The sequence below is a fragment of the Bos taurus genome, chromosome 10 (assembly GCF_002263795.3).
Source record: "Bos taurus isolate L1 Dominette 01449 registration number 42190680 breed Hereford chromosome 10, ARS-UCD2.0, whole genome shotgun sequence".
Taxonomy (NCBI): domain Eukaryota; kingdom Metazoa; phylum Chordata; class Mammalia; order Artiodactyla; family Bovidae; genus Bos; species Bos taurus.
Genome location: NC_037337.1, coordinates 84,678,331 through 84,699,034, shown reverse-complemented (window position 1 = coordinate 84,699,034; position 20,704 = coordinate 84,678,331). Strand labels below are relative to the sequence as shown.

General features: G+C 45.1%; 1 protein-coding gene across 10 annotated transcripts in view; it reads right to left on the bottom strand.

Annotated features, from left to right (window-relative positions):
- Positions 1–12,158: 12,158 nt before the first annotated feature.
- The window catches only part of PSEN1 (presenilin 1), a 67,232-nt gene continuing 58,686 nt past the window's right edge, over positions 12,159–20,704 (bottom strand). For 9 of the 10 annotated variants that reach the window (XM_059890236.1, XM_059890235.1, XM_059890239.1 and 6 more), the window contains 2 exons: positions 14,720–14,838; positions 12,159–13,409 (listed from right to left, as the gene is read on the bottom strand). In XM_059890236.1, coding sequence (XP_059746219.1) covers positions 13,254–13,409; positions 14,720–14,838 — 275 coding nt within the window. In that variant the 3' untranslated portion in view covers positions 12,159–13,253. The remainder of the gene's footprint in view (positions 13,410–14,719; positions 14,839–20,704) is intronic. The other variant, NM_174721.2, reaches the window with a different exon arrangement.

Sequence of the window (20,704 nt, the reverse complement as noted above, 5' to 3'; positions counted from 1 at the left end):
CCCGGGGTGGAAGAGCCCCGAGAGCAACAAAAAGGAGGAAGAGAAGTTTTCCAGAAAATTTGTTCTGATTGGCTCCCACACAGCTGCTCTGTTCTCAAGATCTCATCCTCTTCCTTCCACATGGACACACACACACTGCAAGAATCTGGGCTACAGTCACCTCCAGAGAAGCCACTTGCCTGAACTTCTGGAGAAGTGCAGGGAGCTGGTGTGAGGAGACCCCCTCGCCCACCGTCTGCTTCCTGAGGGGGAGGGGCTCTGGCCCCGGCCCCTAAAAAGCCAATGTGGGCTTCGGTGTGGGGCCAGGCCCCAGGACACAGGCCTGGAGGGTCCCTCCAGCCTCTTATAGGTGGCCCGGCCTCTGGAGCACAGCTGGTGTCTCGTGGCTGAGCAGGGTGGCCTCGGTGCCTTAGTCGTTGCAGAGAGAGGGCGAGGGGTATCATTCTCTGGGTGTGGTCCCGATGTGGGCTGGGCCTTCCCTGCTCTGTGCCTGCTGTCCCTGTGGGCTGCCAGGGAGGGGTCCTGAATTGGGACCCCCAGAGGCCAGCAGCTAAGACTCCTGAAATCCTCTCCCCTTGGTCACTCTCCACTTCTCTCCCAGGGCACTTCTCACCTCCTCTGCTGCTTCAGCTGCTGTATTTGGATGATTCTCACCCAGAAACTGAGTGATGTCCGTGCCTTGTGCCAAAGTCAGAGAAGCAGCGCCCTGCAATTCAGAAACAGCCTTTCCAACACTCAACTTATCGAAGGGAAAGTAATAACTTTTATCTTCTTGCTGTGCTTCTCTAACCAGTACATTTCAGACCCGTTACCCTGGACTCCTCTTTCAGAGTATAATGCTATTTAAAGATAAGGGGTAGTGTGGTTACTTATGTATTAAAATAGGCACACAGACATACACGTGGATTAAGCTTGAGAATATGATGCTAAGTGAAATAAGCCAGAAACAAAAAGATAAACATCATGTGATTCCACTTCTATGAGTTACCTAGAGAAGGCACAGAGAAGGCAATGGCACCCCACTCCAGCACTCTTGCCTGGAAAATCCCATGGACGGAGGAGCCTGGTGGGCTGCAGTCCATGGGGTCACTAAGAGTCGGACACGACTGAGCGACTTCACTTTCCCTTTTCACTTTCATGCATTGGAGAAGGAAATGGCAACCCACTCCAGTGTTCTTGCCTGGAGAATCCCAGGGACGGGGGAGCCTGATGGGCTGCAGTCTATGGGGTTGCACAGAGTCTGCACACGACTGAAGCGACTTAGCAGCAGCAGCTGCAGAGAAGGCAACTTCCCAGGTGGCGCTAGTGGCAAAGCAGCAGCCTGCCAAAGCAGGAGACTTAAGACACACGGGTTCCATCCCTGGGTCGGGAAGATTTCCCTGGAGACGGGCATGGCAACCCATTCCAGTATTCTTGCCTGGAGAAGCCAATGGACAGAGGAGCTTGGCGGGCTACAGTCCTTGGGGGTTACAGAGAGTCAGACACAACTGAAGCGACTGAGCACGCACACAGAGAAGGCAACTCATGGAGACAGGAAGTGGAATCGTGGTCACCAGGGGCTGGGGGCAGGAGTGGGGGAGGAATACGGAGTTAGTGCCTAACAGATACAGTTTCAGTTTAGCAAGATGAAGAGTCCTGGAGATGGATGGTGGTGATGGTTGCACAACATTTTGAGTATAAATTTTGAATTTAAATACCACTGAAGGGACTTGCAGGGGGCTTGGGTTCAACTCCTGGGCAGAAAACTAGATCCCACATACTGCAACGAAGAGTTCGACTGCTGCAACTAACCCCCAGCACAGCCAAACAAACAAATATTTTTTTAAGAAAAGATGAAAGGAGTTCCCTAGTGGCCTAGTGGTTAGGATTCTGGGCTTTCATTGCTGTGGGCCGGGTTCAATCTCTGGTTAGGGAACTGAGATCCTATAAGCCAAATAGGATTTTTGCAGCTCGGCCAAAAAAAAAAAATTAAGATGGTAAATTTTATGTCATGGGTGTTTTACCAGAATAAAACAACAAAATGCATCGGGAAATAAAACTAAAACTTTGATTTTCTTAAAACTCTGGAGACATTGCTGCCTGTGGCTGCCACTCTGGGCTGTGCCCTAGACCTGCAGGTCCCTCAAGATCCTCTGTTGCTTGAGCAACTTTAGTTAGAAAATTTGAGAAAACTTGCCTGCATTTTACAGGAGAGAAACCAGAGGCGCAGAGCGGTGCTCCAATTTACAGTGCCCTCGTTCTGGAGGTAAGCAGCACAGGCCTTGGCACCAGAACTGCCAGGGCAGGGGCAGCCTCTCCCACTTTCTGGCCGTGTGTGTTTGTGACCGTTATTCATCTTCTCGAAGTTTCCATTCTCTCACCTGTGAAATGCGGATAGCCCTACTCACCGGTGAGATGAGGAGGCCCGAGACAATGCTTGTCATGGGCCCTGCGGAGGGTCTGGGCACGTCAATAGTAAATGCTCCATGGACATTGGTTTTATGGGGCAAGTACGTTTCTCTGGGGCTTTTTGTGTGTGTTGAATGAGGGATAAGAAGTATCAAGAACCACACTGTGCTTTACTCCTCCTGCATTCAATGTGGTGACACTGACCGAGGACAAACCCATACATTTCTCAAGATGTCACAAATGTGCCCTGGGGGAGGAATCCTGTTTGGATTCAACCCCGACCACCTATTTATAAATACTGGGTCTTTTAAGCGGATGAGGCCAGCTGACCTCAGGCTTCAGAATCTCCAGCACAGCCTTATAAACAAAGGCAAAAGTGGTTCATGTTTCTTCTTACTTAAAACACATTTCCACACGTGTGTCTTGTTTATGTATCGTCCTGCATGGAAATCCCCTCCTGTGGACCCCTAATCCACCCATTACCTCACTTATTCAGCAAACGTTTACTGAGTCACTTCTAGGAGCCCCAGATGGGTGGGTGAATGCATGCACTCAGCTCCCTCTTACGTCGGCCAGCTCATCCCCTTACCTGGGGCGTGGGAGGGTTTGAGCAGCTGGAAGGCACACCTCTGTGGTCCAAGTGAAGGTGCCCACATTGGTTTGCTCAGAGGCATCAGGAGTGCATGAGACAGTTTCCTCTGCTGGCTTCCCTGTCCCAGAGCCAGTCTGCAGACAAAGGCTGTCTGCTCTGAGAATAACAAAGGAGGGTGCTGGGGAGACTGGGGTGGGCCACAGGAACGTCAGCCCTCAGGGAGATGGAAGGAAGGAGCAGGTCCTGGCCCCTCACCAGCCAGAGACAGAATCCTGGAGCAACACAGTCTGGGAGCAAGGGGCTTGTCTTGTGAGAAACTGGCTGGGCAGAGGCGCAGGGAGGGGCTGCGGGAAACAGCTGGGTTGGCTGAGCTCCCAGTGGGGAGATGAGGCCAGACTTGTCTCCAGTCCCGGGGGGCAGGGGCTGGGGCCCTCTGAGGAGGCGGCCAGGCCTCTCCTGCCAGAAGGCTGGAGAGTGGCCAGGAAGATAGGCAGTGCCTTCCAAACACTCAGGGGCCAATGGGGAGGGGGTCCAGATGGCCACTGGCCACTCCACTTGGCCGTCAGCTTGGCAGAGCCAGCTCCTAGGCCTGGTCCCTGGTAAGCTCCAACTGCAACAGGGCCACTCTGGGCCAGATCACCTGCCTTCCTTCACGGAAACGTTCGCCAGTGCATTTGACTTGAAACAAAAATCAATTTATGTAGCAATTAACAAATGCTTGGTTTGCCTTGGTGAATCATTTCTTTTAATGACAAAAGTTGCATAATCACTTGTAACAAGTCTGACTTTATTATTTACTGGTTTAAGTCATGACTCTATTGCACAAGCAAGGAAAGGGGGAATTCTAATCCTTGTTGGTTAGAAAGAATTCTCCAAAGAAAGGAAAGGGGGAATTCTAATCCTTGTTGGTTAGAAAGAATTCTCCAAAGAATGATGGGACAGTGAGAGGAACCGGGTCCCTGTCGCTCCTGAGGGTGGGCTGCCACTCTGGGCTCACTGCCATGTATCCATCAGACACCAAAGGGGTGTCCTGGCTTAGAGGGCAGGATCCTACATCACCAGAGTCAAAGGGGTGAGGCCACCGAGAGCATGTTAACCCCTAGGATGGCTGGCTACACCATGAAAGTGAAAAGTGAAAATGTTAGTCACTCAGTTGTGTCCGACTCTTTGATCCCATGGACTGTAGCCCCTCAGGCTCCTCTGTCCATGGAATTTTCCAAGGCAAGAATACTAGAGTGGGTAGCCAGTCCCTTCTCCAAGGGGATCTTCCCAACCCAGGGATCAAACCCGGGTCTCTTGCATTGTGGGCAGATTCTTTACTTTCTGAGCCACCAGAGGTTCCCACCAAGGCTGAAGGCCTTAATAAACTGCCATGGAACCCAGCTCCAAATGCCAGGGAAGTAACCCAAGAAGGCAGAGTAGCCACATTAATAAAAGTGAAGCCTAGCCCAGCTCTCCCAGTCCTGCCTTAGAGAGAGCACAGGCATGGAGGAAATCAGTGTGAAAGCAGACACCCTCCTGAAGTCTTCAGACCTTGCCCTCAGACCCCCGTGCAGGTTACCCAGGATAAAAATGCCCTCTCTCTCCCGCTGGAATGTTACTCAAGCCTGATGACCTTTTCACACTGGATGACCTTCTTGTTGGACTATTCCAGAGAGGACCCCGGAACTGGGAGGGAAAGGGGCAGGGAGGCTGGGTTAGGGGGTCTCAGAAACAAGACTTCCCAGAGAGATACCACGATGGCAGAAGGTGGCATGGAGGTCATTTTTAACATCTCAGAAAATCCGAAGGAATCACACATTCACATCTATCTGGCTCAAACAAGTTAAAACTCGGTCATCTCATTAAATATTTACCATATCTTATGGCAGATGTACGTAGATCCAGTGAGTAGACAGAAAAACAAATTATTTCCTAATGAGTTATTCAGTTCTTGATGGACAAAAATCTCTGAAAATCTAAGTGAAAGATAAAAGTTCAAAAAAAAATCTCTCTTCAGTTTCCTTGACAGATATGTGATAACCACATCGGGAGAGGAGGTACCAACCCTTAAAACACTCACTCAAATTCAGGTATTTAGGTATAGTATAAATACATTTATCTAGCTGCTAGTGTTGTTTCCACTTTTAAATCATCCCTGTATGTATATCTTGGAATTTAGTGGCTCTTGACTAGCTCTGCTACACAAGAAAACAAATGTAATCAGAATTTTACCCTCAGTTCATCTTGTGGTGTTCTATGGTAAAAGGGCAACAAAATCCTTTCCTTTTGCAAAAGGAATTGACCTTGGGTTACTACAGAATGAAAACAGTTTTAGAAGGAAAAAAAAAAAAAGACAAACTGAGGCAGCAAGAGTACTTCACCTTCTCACCTCAGAATTAAAGCCTCCTACAAACCTGGTTTCTGAGGCTTTTCTGTCTCCCGCCTTTCGAGGACACAGCGTAGCAGGCACGGAAGGGCCAGCCCACGTAAGAGAATCAGTTTCTGTCAAGAACAAGAGGCTCTGTTGTTGAAAGGTCCCTGTGGTAGGTCAGTCATCATTCTCCACAGTTTCTACAAGTCATTTAATGAAGGAGGTAGAGTTTAAGTAAATACGGAAACAGATTTAGTTAGCAAATTAGGTTTCCCTCTGGGAAACCAACACCTGAATTCAAAATCCAATTATCCTCGGGTATCTCCCACATTCTTCCTGATTTTGTTTTTCGTGTATGCTCTTAGTCTTCTTGCCAATTCGGATTCTTCCCAAACTCGGTTCAAATGTTATGTTGCTAGAGAAAACTCTGCCCTTAACCCCTGTCTTTCGTGGATCCTTCCTTTACCCTGCATTCCCATTCAGACCACGTAGTAAATATTGTATTTGCTTGCACTCAAGCATGCTGCTGCTGCTGCTGCTAAGTCACTTCAGTCGTGTCCGGCTTTGTGTGACCCCATAGACGGCAGCCCACCAGGCTCCCCCGTCCCTGGGATTCTCCAGACAAGAACACTGGAGTGGGTTGCCATTTCCTTCTCCAGTGCATGAAAGTGAAAAGTGAAAGTGAAATCGCTCAGTCGTGTCCGACCCTTTGCAACCCCATGGACTGCAGCCCACCAGGCTCCTCCGTCCATGGGATTTTCCAGGCAAGAGTACTGGAGTGGGGTGCCATCGCTTTCTCCGCAAGCATGCTACCATTTCACTTTTACTGGTGGGCAGGGTCTCCCCTGACTTTGGCACACAGAATTCCCAGGGAGAGGGGTTGGGCCACAAAAAGCTGTGGTACTTACCTAGTGATGCAGGAAAACCAGCCTCATTACTCCTGCTTCTTAATCTGCTTGAGTCATTCTTCCTTTTCAGCAAGAGCACTATTGTCAGGGGCCCTAAGAATCAGATACCTCTCAGCTGATGAAGACAAATCGTGACGCTTCTATGGCAGGCTTTAGTGACACTGCCTACAAGATTCAGAAAACCAAGTGACGCTTGATTCCCATAGGAGGGTAAGAACACCTTCTTTGCTCTTTGATGCCCTTGGCCAATGTACCCAGGAACTCATCCACTCCTTCTCTGCTTCTTAAGACAATAGGCTCTTTTTTTCTGCCACAGACTTATTTTTGACCAGTAATTCCCAACATTCTGTAAGGAATTCTCTGTGTAGAAACAAAAAGCTTTGTAGAGTGATTGGACAACATATGCTATACCAGGTCAATAAAAGTAATGTTGCTTTTTTCCATCATGTGACCTAGGTAATAATTTTTTAAAGATAATCCTCTGGCTTATAAAATCTCTGCACTGTACAACATACATCCTGTAAGTTATCTTGACAGTCTTTACAGTGAGTTAGATGTTTTTCTAGAAAAAATATTTTTCAGAAATGTATTAAAAATAATTAAGACTTCTCATAAATAGATTTAATATAGTACCCTTCCAAGGTATGACCTGCTAAAGTCTGTATGACTGAATTTATGAGTGAAGGGTGGAAACAATGCATGTGCGCTTCTGTTTTCTGATAATGGCTGAAGAGTTCTCACAGTTACACGTGAGAGTACTTTCATGTAAGGAGACGAGCACACCTGGAGTCATGCAGTCTTTATTAATTTGATAAATAACAGGAAAATCTGCAATCATCTATCAAAATTATATCTTACCAAGAATTTGAAAGGTACTCTGAAAAGATGTATTCTCAGTCCGTCTGAATCGTGTACAAAGCAGTGTCTGGAGAAGCAGCAGCCAGGCAATGAGCACGTGAGGGTCAGTGATCCCACAGAAACTCACACCCGGCACCTGGGCTTCGTGGTGAACACAGCAGTCCTATATGCACTGCTCTACACAGTTGACTAGGAAGCTGTCTTGTTGCAATGCTTACTTGTTTTTAAAGGAAAACTGCCTCCTGGGAAGTCTTTTCTGTTACACAGGCCAGGCTGAAGTGCTAACACCAGATTCCAGGGTCCATCGTGGACCCAACTACTTCCTCAGGGAGATGCTGAAGCTGTCAGAGGTCCCGGGAAACGGCTTTGACATTCAAGAGGGGAGTTCACTTCTGCACCAGGCCGATAACCTTCAATGCACAGATCTGACATGCACCACCCAGATGATCTGGAATGTGAGTGCTACAGTGGTCTTGTTGGGACAACTTGCTCTGTAACTTCAACGAGGGTTGTGAAGAGCTGAAACCACTGTTTTTAAGTCTCCTGTGTCTGGGGACTTTTAAAATCAAGTCTCTTCCCAAACTCCTACATTCAGGACACCCTTGGTGTTGAAAACGACAGATCAGATGGTTTTTTATACTATCCAAAAGCAAATTTAGAGAAAAAGGAATACTTTACTGAAAGGACTGGTTTCTGGAAGAATCAGGTCACCTCTGCAACATACATTTTTAAGCCCTCAATAATAGTAATCATGAATAAGGGTTTTGACAAGTAGTATTTTAGAGAAGCTAAAATGGTATTCACCAGAAAACAAGAGACTGCAGCTACAGTGAGGATATATTTGAGTCATTTTTGCTTCCTTAGACTCCAGCACCATGCCAGGAACAGGGAAGACACTGAACAAAACCTTTCTGAGTGGTTTCTGAGCTAATTTTCTTTAGGGCTAGATCATAAACAGGCGAATACAAAAGGCCAGGCCCTGGGGGTCAGGATCAGAGGTTTCCTTGAGATGTCTGACCCTGCGAGACCTTACATGGTGGTTTAACTTCTGTCTTACCTTCTACAAATTATGATTAAAACTAGATATATAAAGTCTGCTGAGGCCAAGTAAAAGTCAAGGACTAAACATATTATCTGTTTGTAACATAAGGAAGGTTTTTAAAACCAAGGAACACTTGAAAAAATGGAGATTCAGGAATTTAAAAGTTAAAAACACCACCTCATCAGTTGTTGCTTCTGTAGTGCAATCAATAAATTGTTCACTTGTGATTTTCTTCCACATTGCTCGGAAAGATTCTTTTTCTGATCAAAGTTTAGTCATTTATAATGAGTTCTGTGATCCAAGGACTACACACTCACCTGGTGAGAATCAGAAACAGAGAAGCAAGCACTTCTTGGAAAAAATGCTCTACAAATCCTCCAAATATGGTTGGAATTTCCACAGGCTGGCTTATGGCAACATTCTGTATGTAAACACTCTGTAGGCCAGTCAGACGCAGACATCAGTGGGCGTCATTCCTCCTACTCCCCTCTCCCTCTTATAAAGCAAGTCAGCTGGGCTGGGCATGCTTTGTCAATGGTTCTGGCTCCACGGCCACCCCTCGCCCCCGTATGAGGGCACATCCTCAGTGGAATTGCTGTTTTCTCTGGTGACAATCTATTTTTCATGGTGGAAGACTAGCATTCTGATATTGCAGAAACAACTGACTTGACTTTAAGAAGGTTCAAAGGAAAAGTTCTGCATCTAAGACTAGCAATTGGAAGAAATAAGATGTTCTTCTCTCTATGCGGAGATGTGGCTTTGTCTTGCAGAAAGTGACAGGTCCACTGCAATTTTTCTACATAGGCCAGTAACACACAGGATGGATCTGAACACAATCACACACACCACACATCCTCTTCAAAGGTAAACCCTTCATGAAAGGCATAGTACATTTGGGAGCCTCACACAAATAAACTACTCAGGGCTCCCTTCAAGACTGCTTCAAGTCACATACTGCAGTTCAAGTGGCTTTGCTGTAGCTTGTTGAATCGTGTCCTCCTAGAAGAGAATATCCATGTTGCCACATACCTGAGGAGAAAAATGGCATCTTGGGGGAAGGGAGCTAAAGGAAAAAAAAGAGAGATGACAAAACCTGCTCTCGGGCCCCAACTTTCTTGGCAGAGCTGTAATTTTCCCTGCAGTTCTCACAGCCCAGGAGCCAGATTTTACACACAGGGTAGTACTGGCACAATTCTTAGGAGAAATTTTCCACAACAGAAAACAAATCCTCCAAACTCCACAGAGAACCCAAAGCAGATCAAATGAGAGCTGGAGAGAAACCAGCAAGAAGCTGAGGGAGAGTTGGCCTCTCTTCAGCCTCAGGGGGAAACCACGTTCCACATAGATGCTCACAGTATGGCCACCATGGCTGAGGGCTGGCTGTGGTAGAAGGGTGTGGTCACCATGGCTGAGGGGCTGTGGTAGAAGGGGTGTGGTCACCATGGCTGAGGGCTGGCTGTGGTAGAAGGGGTGTGGTCACCACAGCTGAGGGCTGGCTGTGGTTGGAGAAGGAGTGTGGTCACTATGGCTGAGAGCTGGCTGTGGTAGAAGGGGTGTGGTCACCATGGCTGAAAGCTGGCTGTGGTAGAAGGGGTGTGGTCACCATGGCTGAAAGCTGGCTGTGGTAGAAGGGGTGTGGTCACCATGGCTGAGGGCTGGCTGTGGTTGGAGAAGGGGTGTGGTCACCATGGCTGAGGGCTGGCTGTGTTGGAGAAGGGGTGTGGTCACCATGGCTGAAGGCTGGCTGTGGTAGGAGAAGGGGTGTGGTCACCATGGCTGAGGGCTGGCTGTGGTAGGAGAGGGGGTGTGGTCACTATGGCTGAAGGCTGGCTGTGGTAGGAGAAGGGGTGTGGTTACTATGGCTTAGGGCTGGCTGTGGTAGAAGGGGTGTAGTCACCATGGCTGAGGGCTGGCTGTGGTAGAAGGGGTGTGGTCACCATGGCTGAGGGCTGGCTGTGGTATGAGAAGGGGTGTGGTCACTATGGCTGAGGGCTGGCTGTGGTAGGAGAAGGGGTGTGGTCACTATGGCTGAGGGCTGGCTGTGGTAGGAGAAGGGGTGGGGTCACTATGGCTGAAGGCTGGCTGTGGTAGGAGAAGGGGTGTGGTCACCATGGCTGAGGGCTGGCTGTGGTAGAAGGGGTGTGGTCACCATGGCTGAGGGCTGGCTGTGTTGGAGAAGGGGTGTGGTCACCATGGCTGAGGGCTGGCTGTGGTAGGAGAAGGGGTGTGGTCACCATGGCTGAGGGCTGGCTGTGTTGGAGAAGGGGTGTGGTCACCATGGCTGAGGGCTGGCTGTGGTAGAAGGGGTGTGGTCACCATGGCTGAGGGCTGGCTGTGGTAGAAGGGGTGTGGCCACCATGGCTGAGGGCTGGCTGTGGTAGAAGGGGTGTGGTCACCATGGCTGAGGGCGGGCTGTGTTGGAGAAGGGGTGTGGTCACCATGGTTGAGGGCTGGCTGTGGTTGGAGAAGGGGTGTGGTCACCATGGCTGAGGGCTGGCTGGGTTGGAGAAGGGGTGTGGTCACCATGGCTGAGGGCTGGCTGTGGTAGAAGGGGTGTGGTCACCATGGCTGAGGGCTGGCTGTGGTAGGAGAAGGGGTGTGGCCACCATGGCTGAGGGCGGGCTGTGTTGGAGAAGGGGTGTGGTCACCATGGCTGAGGGCTGGCTGTGGTAGGAGAAGGGGTGTGGTCACCATGGCTGAGGGCTGGCTGTGTTGGAGAAGGGGTGTGGTCACCATGGCTGAGGGCTGGCTGTGGTAGAAGGGGTGTGGCCACCATGGCTGAGGGCTGGCTGTGTTGGAGAAGGGGTGTGGTCACCATGGCTGAGGGCTGGCTGTGGTAGAAGGGGTGTGGTCACCATGGCTGAGGGCTGGCTGTGGTAGAAGGGGTGTGGTCACCATGGCTGAGGGCTGGCTGTGGTAGGAGAAGGGGTGTGGTCACCATGGCTGAGGGCTGGCAGTGGTAGAAGGGGTGTGGCCACCATGGCTGAGGGCTGGCTGTGGTAGAAGGGGTGTGGTCACCATGGCTGAGGGCGGGCTGTGTTGGAGAAGGGGTGTGGTCACCATGGTTGAGGGCTGGCTGTGGTTGGAGAAGGGGTGTGGTCACCATGGCTGAGGGCTGGCTGGGTTGGAGAAGGGGTGTGGTCACCATGGCTGAGGGCTGGCCGTGGTAGAAGGTGTGTGGTCACCATGGCTGAGGGCTGGCTGTGTTGGAGAAGGGGTGTGGCCACCATGGCTGAGGGCTGGCTGTGGTAGAAGGGGTGTGGTCACCATGGCTGAGGGCTGGCTGTGTTGGAGAAGGGGTGTGGTCACCATGGCTGAGGGCTGGCTGTGGTAGAAGGGGTGTGGCCACCATGGCTGAGGGCTGGCTGTGGTAGAAGGGGTGTGGTCACCATGGCTGAGGGCTGGCTGTGGTAGGAGAAGGGGTGTGGTCACCATGGCTGAGGGCTGGCTGTGGTAGAAGGGGTGTGGCCACCATGGCTGAGGGCTGGCTGTGGTAGGAGAAGGGTTGTGGTCACCATGGCTGAGGTTGGCTGTGGTAAGAGAAGGGGTGTGCCTGGCAAAGCTTCATCCAGAGGTGCCATGTGCCCACAGCCAGTGACTCTATTTCTGTTCACTGTCCAACTGAACTGTTCAGGGGCTGAACTTGGCGGCCCAGCTCCTGCAGAGGTACATTGAAATGAAAGGTAGGGAAACTGCAGAACACTTGTTGTGAGTTGCTTGAGGAATCACTCGGATCCTCTCCTTCACAGGACGTGGCCTCCTCTTGTCCCACTGGCTGCTGGGGGCCTCTCCTCTCTCCTCTTGGCGGCTGGTTCTCCTCCAGACTCTCGGTTCTCCCTCAGCTCACCAAGGGAAATAACGGTGTTCTCCAAGCTTTGTACAGATACAACTGAGTCGTAAACTTTATAAACCACTGGCTTTTGGCTATTGGCTCAAATTCCGACCTACTGTCAAGAGACAATGGGTTGTAGTTTAAAAAAAAAGAAAGGAAAGGAAAAAATCAGGACAGAAAAGTGCTTCACGAGCAATTTTACTCTTCTTTAATTCTACTGTCTTTGGGCACACATTGCATTTTGCTATTGAAGAAATTATGACAGCAGGGCTGAGAGCACTGATTCATGACAGATTCTTTGTGCCACACAAAGAGCAAAATCCTATGACAACTGGACCATCTGCTACCACAACAGGGCTCTTATTCACCACACAGGACAAGTGCTCGTGAGGGGAGTAAAGGGAGAGAGAGGGAAGGAGGGAGGCACCTGGAGGCAAGTGAACCTCCCAATATGCCTACAAATTAGGAATTTGTTGGAGAATCCAGAATTTACCTAAGGGTGATAGGAAATGTTGAGTTATAGTCCCATTATTTCCAGAAATTACTGAATTTGAACCTGAGGTTAAGACTTTTAAGATAAAGCCACCTCAAATAAGTTCAGACTGGCCTTGGGAAGAAATGGCAGCCACAGATAGTAATGAGCTTCAGTGCTTGAGAAGAAGTGTCAAAATCAACCTATACCTCTGACTTGACTCAGGTGAAAAAAAGTCTTATTTAAAAATAGTAAGTCTGCAGCAAAAAGTCTGAAAGTTTGAGTCCCTTCCCATCATTCCATTTTGCTGCTGGTGCCTGCTCTCCGTATGGTATCTCCCAAAAAGGTTCAGAATTCAATACAGATTTATTAGGTTGATTTTCAATATGTAGCTTAAGATGAAGAGTCCTGTTTGGTTTAAACCATTTCACTTAACCTCCTGGTAATGGTAGTCCTGAGAGTCTGCAGCGTTGGTAAAGTCCACCTGTGACCACAGGTCAACCTGCTGGTGGGAGCACAGCAACTTTTTGGCCCATGGCTTTGCCTTGTCCTTGTCCCTCAGATCTGGTAGTTTCTGCATTGAGGGACTCAGTTCACCACAATGACGTGTTCAAAACCGTTTTCTGTAGAAGCCTCCTTCCAACGCCCAATAGTGCAGGTGGTCAGGAAGACTTGGAAGGAAGCTGCAAAAAGTCCAGCTGGGAATCTTGACTTTGTTAGATGTGGACACCGGAAAATCACCTTTGTCCGCCCCAGATTTTATTATAGTCAAAGGAGAAAAATCCATGAGATTCTAACTGTAAATATGCTAGATATAAAACTGATGGAATGCTAACTGGTCCATAAAGGGCTGAACAAGATAATCTGTGGCAAAGTAGAAAATAAGCCCAAAGGTGATAGAGACTGGAAGAGCTGGTAATGCTTTCTTGAAAATGGCGAGGAGCAATAATGTAAGGCACAAACCCTGTGGAGAAGGGGGGGAAAAACACAAATGCAGACATAATTACGCAAGTATTCTGTGCAAATCAACTCAATCACAAATCTTGGTCTTAATTTAGTTAACTGGAGAAAGGGAGCGGAAAAAAAAAATAATAATAATAATTTAGTTAACTGAATACACGGTCCTTTGAGGTTAAATTTTAGAACAAAAGTTTTTTCACTGAATCTGGAAACACTTATTTTTCTTCACAATAGAGATTATTATCCATATATTATTGATATTTCATCCCCTAATTCTAGGTAGGGAATAGAATCTGAAAATAAGCAAAATGAATTTTTAAATAAATTAACAATACTGAAATTTCTATCTAAAATATTGACTTGGCTACTGTAGGTTTAGTTTGGCTAGCTAAAAATCCCAGAGGTGAAGAATATTCTTTATGCTGTCTGGGGGCAAAGAAGTGCTCGTGGAATAAACCAACAAACGTTTGTTTATAAACTGTACAGTCTTTTCTTGTAAACACAGAGCAGCTATATAATACAGCCCATTTTTTTACCCTAGTTAACTGAGACACTAAAACACATCCAGAAAACTAACCTCAAAAGAGAAATAAATGAAAATTCTAACTGGTCATATGCCCAAGATAAATCACAAATATAATCACAAAATAAATACACAAGTAAAGGCTCTCATCTAACCTTTCATCCAACTTCACTCATATACATATATATATATACACACACACACACGAGACATCAGCAAAAACACCTCCAGCAAAAACAGCAGTAAGAAATATCTTATGAGTTACTTAAAATCACAGTTCTGAAAGCTTCAGGCTCACACTGTGACTCTATAAGCAGAATCTACGTGTGATCAGGCACTATGTTAGCTTTTCTTGCCTCATACTGCCTGCCCAGAGGACACTGGATGTTGCAGGTCGTGGCGTTAAATGCAAAACTGCCACCAAACCCACACTAAGTGAGGAACTGCTTACCCCTTTAAGACTGATCTAATTCTCTACACAATTATTTATGCTGCCAGGCTTGAAGCAGTGGTTCCTAGTCAGAGGTGCTTACCAGAATTTCCTGGGGGAACTTAAAAAAAATACACAATTAAAACAAATAATATCTCAGAGAAGCACTGTTTTAAAAGCTCCCAGGTGATTTCAATGTGTGGCCACGTGGAGAAACTATTTGGGTGAGATCCAATTATTTGTTTTTAAAAAGCTCCCCAGGTGATTGGAACACTCAGCCAAGCTAGGGTTAAAAGAACTGCCTTTTAATCAGAGTTTTGAGATAAGGAGTTCTAACAGGTTTTAATCAATGTATACTTACAATTAATATGGCTACAAAACAGGCAATGGTTGTGTTCCAGTCTCCACTGGCTGTTGCAGAAGCTTTACCAACCAGAACACTGTAGAAAATGAAATCTCCTAATCCAAGCTTTACTCCCCCTAAAACGGAAAGATTATGAATATAAAAGTTTGTCACTCTTTGCTATGACTTCACAAATTAAAAATGTGCCCCCTCCCCATCCCACACTGAATGAGAAGTCAGTAAATGATATTATACAGTTAGGCTTTAATTAGGTTTTCCTTTTTTTGGGGGGGTGGTTTCTGTAACAGGATGTTCAGATGCTATACTATAGGGCTGACTCTGAGGTCTTAACAGTAGATGCTGCTGTTATATATAAAAAATAATGACAGTAAATAGTAATTGTCATCTATTGTTGCCTAGTTTGTACCTGGCACTTGTTCTAATAAACCCTCACAAGAAGCCCTAAGAGATAGGTATCATCTCCTTTTATTTGAAAAACAGTTTCACTGAGGTATAATTTATTTCATAAAATGCACAAATTCAATGACTGTAAAAAACTTGGAGTTGTACAACCATCAGCATAATCTACCACATTTCCATCACCCCACTTAGATACTTGTGTTTCAAGCCTTAAGCAACTGATCTGCTTTCTAACTCTATAAATCTTACTTTTCTAGACACACAGAAATGGACTCATAATACGAAGTTTTTTTGTGACTGGGTTCTTTCATTTAATATAATTTTTAAAAGTTGAAGTATAATGACATTCAAAAAACCAAGATCATGGCATCCGGTCCCATCACCTCACAGCAAATAGATGGGGAAACAATGGAAAGAGTGATCGACTTTATTTTCTTGGGCTCCAAAATCACTACAGAGGGTGAATGTAGCTGTGAAATTTAAAAATGCTTGCTTCTTGGAAGAAAAGCTATGACCAACCTAGACAGCATATTAAAAAGCAGAGACATTACTTTGCTGACAAAGGTCTGTCTAGTCATAGTTATGGTTTTTCCAGGAGTCATGTATGGAAATGGATGTGAGAGTTGGACCATAAAGAAAGTTGAGCACTGAAGAACGGATGTTTTTGAACTGTGGTGTTAGAGAAGACTCTTGAGAGTCCGTTGGACTGCGAGGAGATCCAACCAGTCAATCCTAAGGAAATCAACCCTGAATATTCATTGGAAGGACTGATGCTGAAGCTGAAGCTCCAATACTTTGGCCACCTAATGCGAAGAACTGACTCATTGGAAAAGACCTTGATGCTGGGAAAGATTGAAGGCAGGAGGAGAAGGGGGTGACAGAGGATGAGATGGCTGGATGATATCACCGACTCAAAGGAAACAAGTTTGAGCAATCTGTGGGAGCTGGTGATGGACAGAGAAGCCTGACATGCTGCAGTCCATGGGGTTGCAAAGAGTCAGATACGACTGACTGAGCAACTGAACTGAGCTGATGTACAATGTTGTGGTGGTTTCAGATGTACAAGGTGGTTCAGTTTTTTATATATATATATATTTAGATTGTGTTCCATTACAGGTTATTACAAGATGCTGAATATAGTTTCCTGTGCTATATAGTAGGTTCTTGTTGTTTACTATTTTATATATAATACTATGTCTCTATTAACCCCAAACTCCTAAATAACCCCCACCCCACAAGTTTCTCTTTGGTAACCAAGTTTGTTTTCTGTCTGTGAGTCTATTTCTAGTCTGTTAGTAAGCCCATTTGTATACTTTTTTAAGATATCACATATAAATGATATCACATGATACTTATCATTCTCTGACTTACTTCCCTTAGTATGATAATCTCTAGGTCCATCCAAGTTGCTGCAAATGGCATTATTTCATTCTTTTTCATGGCTGAATATATTCCATTGTGTATGTATGTCCCACATCTTCTTTATACATTCACCTGTCAATGGACATTTAGGCTGCTTCCATGTCTTGACTACTGTAAATAGTGCTGCTATGAACATGAGGGTATATGTATCTTTTTTGAACTAGAGTTTTTGTCTTTTCCAGATATATGCCCAGGAGTAGGGTTGCAGAATCATACGGTTACTCGTTTTTTAAGGAACCTCCATACTATTCTTATATAGTGGCTGCAACAATTTACATTCCCACCAACAGTTCAGGAAGGTTCCCTTTTCTCCACATCCTCTTCAGAATTTATTATTTGTAGACTTTTTGATGATGGTCATTCTGACTGGTGTGAGGTGAAACCTCACTGTAGTTTTGATTTGCATCTCTCTAATAGTGAGTGATGTTGAACACCTTTTCATGTGCTTGTTGGCCATCTGTATTAACATAATATTTTTGAGGTTTATCCATGATTTTGGCATGTATCTACAGTTTGTTCCTTTTCACTGATAAATAGCTTTTCATTGTATGGATATACTATATTTTGTTTATCCATTACCAGTTGATGGACATTTAGATTGTGTTCCATTTTTGGCTATTATGAATAATGCTGCTATGAACATCAGTGCACACATCTTTGTGTGGGCAGACTGCTTTCATTCCCACTGGGGAGATTCCTAAGAGTGGATCTGCTGGGTTATGTGGTAAATTAACATTTAGCCTTTTGACAAGCTGCCAAGTTGTTCTCTATGACAGCTGTATCTGTGCATTCCCACCAGCAGTGCACAATGCTTCTGCTTTCTTCAGTCCTCACCAGCACTTGGTGTTGCTGTTTTTTTGATTAAAGCCATTCTGAATCATGATGTTGAGTATCTTTTCATGTGGTTATTAGCCATTATATTTCTCCTTTGAGGAAATGTTTATTAAAAGTATTACCCTATTTTTTAAAATATCTTCCTATTATTGAGTTGTAAGAACTCTTTTTATATCCTAACTACAAATTCTTTAACAGGATTTGCAAATATTTTCTCTCAGTATGTAGCTTTTTTTCCTTTTTTAAAAATTTTTAATTAAAAAAAAAAAAAACTTACTTATTTTTATTTGGCTTTGCTATGTCTTAGTCAGAGCATGTGGGATCTAGTTCCCTGGCCAGGGATTGAACCCGGCCCCCCTGCACTGGAAGCATGGGGTCTTGGCCACTGGACCACCAGGGAAGTCCCCCAATTTTTAAAATTTTTTAAAAATTTATTTTTAGCTGTGATTGGTCTTCACTGCTGCACACAGGCTTTCTCTAGTGCGGAAAGGCAGGGCTACTCTTCGCTGTGGTGCTTGGGCTTCTCATTGTGGTGGCTTCTCTTGTTGCAGAGCACAGGTCCTAGGAGTGCAGGCTTCAGTAGCTGCAGCACTCAGCACGTGGGATCTTTCTGGACAAGGGATCGAACCTGTGTCCTCAGATTCTTAACCACTAGGGAAGTCCCCTTTGCTTTTGTTAATACTATCTTTTTTTAAAATGTGGTTAAATACACAGTTCAGTGGCATTAAGTACATTCACACTGTTGTACTACCATCACCACCATCCACTCACAGAACTCTTCATTTTGCAGAAGTGAAAGTCTGTATCCATTAAGTAACTCCTTCCTCTCTCCCTCCAGACCCTGGAAACCACCATTCCACTCTCCATCTCTGAGTCTGACTACTAGAGGTACTTCATTCAAGTGGAATCATACAGTATTCATCTTACTGTGACTGGTTTATTTCACTTAGCATAATGTCTTGGATCATCCATACTGCAGCGTGTGTTAGATTTTCCTTTCTTTTTGAAGTTGAGTGATACCTCATTGTATGTATACACCACATTTTGTTTATCCATTCATCTGTCAATGGACACTTAGGTCGCGTCCATCTCATGGTCACTGTGAATAGTGCTATGAACATGAGTATACAGATACCTCTTCTCTCTCTCTTTTTCAGCTGTGCCATGTGGCTTGTGAGATTGTAGTTCCCCAACCAGAGATCGAACCCTCATCCTCAGCAGTGAAAGCACAGAACTCTAACCACTGCCAGGGAATTTCCTAAATATCTCTTCTCTAAATGGTATCATTTGAAGTTTTAAACTTTGACAAGGTCCAACCTATCAATTTTTTCTTCTATGTATCACTGTTGTATTAACAAACTCTTTGCCCAACCCAAGGTCATGAAGTTTTTCTTCTAGAAGTTTTATAGTTTTGCCATTTACATTTCAGGTTATGACACATTTTGGGTTAACTTTTGATTGTGTTGAAAATATTATATCCCTTTGCCACTGAATTATTTTAGCACCTTTGTAAAAAAAAAAAAAAAAAAAAATCACTGACCATAAATATAAAGGTTTACTTCTGGACTTTCAGTTTTGTTTCATTGGTTTACATGCCTATCCTTGTGCCTGTCTTGATTAATGTGGTTTTAAAGTAAGCTTTCATTGAAATCAGATTGCTTAAGTCCACCATCTTTTTTCTTCTCTTTCAAAACTGTTTTGGATATTCTAAGTTCTTTACATTTACAAATAAATTTTAGGATCAGTTTATAGAAATTAACAAGCTGATTCCTAAAACTTACACAGAAATGCAGAAGTCCTAGATTTTCTATTGTCAAACAATATTTTTAACTTTTCAAGTTCTTTTCAAAACTATGGATTCAAAAATACTCTTTGACTTGAGGCTCAACAGTAACCCATTAAGCTTTACAACTTGGTTTTACCTTTCTGGTTGTTAAGTAACTATTGCCAACTGAAGTTTGATCCTGGTCTTAAAGCTTTGTTGCCTGAGATACTTCTGGAAGACAGGGGTTGAAAGCCCTGAGAAGCAGGGTCTGCTCCAGATGTGTGTGAGAAAGGAGCCGGGTGCTGGTTAATAAAATCTTACTGAGTAGCCAGCATTTCTTTTTAAGTTGTAGAAGCCAGAGTGAAGTCTTCCTTAGTGCAAAAAATAAACCATATGACCTGTGAAATTCAATGCTCTGAATTAGAGAGTCAGTTATCCTTTAACTTGCTAACCTTCCCAGAATGATGAATACTTCCACCAGTTTCAAGTGTGCAACAGAGCCCAACTCATTCTTTAACCCTCAAATTCTTCAGCTACAAGATGGGGATTACAGAGCTATTTCACAAGGTTGGTATCAGAGTTAAAAATAATACAGAAAAGTTCTTGGCACACACAGTGGCTAAACAAATGACAGCCTTAAAAAGACTTGATTCCAAATAGTGCTATAAGAAACTAACTGAAAGAAACTAAGTTCTTCAGGGAAGGAAAAAAAAAGCTATAAATTTTAAAAAATAATGCAGATGATGGACTTCCCTGGTGGTTAAGAATACGCCTGCAAATACAGAGGACATGGATTCGATCCCTGCTTCGGCAGGATTCCACATGCCATAGGGCAACTGGGCCCATGCTCCGCAACCAGAGCAGAAGCCACTGCAATGAGAAGTCTGTGCACTGCACAGCAGTGCTGTGCGGTGCTCCTGCTCGCTGCACCTGGGGAAAGCCCAAGCGCAGCAACACAGACCCAGCACAGCCAAAAATAAACACATACAAATTCTAGCACACAAAATGATACTCAACATTATTAGTCATCGGAAAAAGGCAAATCAAAACCCTGATGAGATACCACTTTCCATTCACTAGAATGATTATAATCAAAAGACAGACAATAAAAAATATCAGTGAAGACGTGTAAGAACTGGAACATATGAACAGTGCTAGTGGGAATGTAAAATGGTGCAGACACTTAGGAAAACCATCTGGTAGTCCTCACAAGGTTAAATATAGAGTTATCATATGACCCAGCATTCTATTTGTAGGCATAAACCTAAGAGAAATAAAAACATATGTCCACACAGACAGGTACATGAACATTCGCAGCAACAATATGCCTAACAGCTCGAAATGGAAAAAATCTAGATGTCCATTAACTGATGAATGGATGATAAATGTGACATATCCTTAAAATGGAATATTATTTGGCTACAAAAAGAAATGAGGGGGTTTCTCTGGTGGCTGAGGGGTGAAGAATCCACCTGCCAGTGCAGGAGACATGGGTTTGGTCCCTGATCTGGGAAGATCCCACAAGTTGTGGAGCAACTAAGCCCATGCGCCACAACCACTAA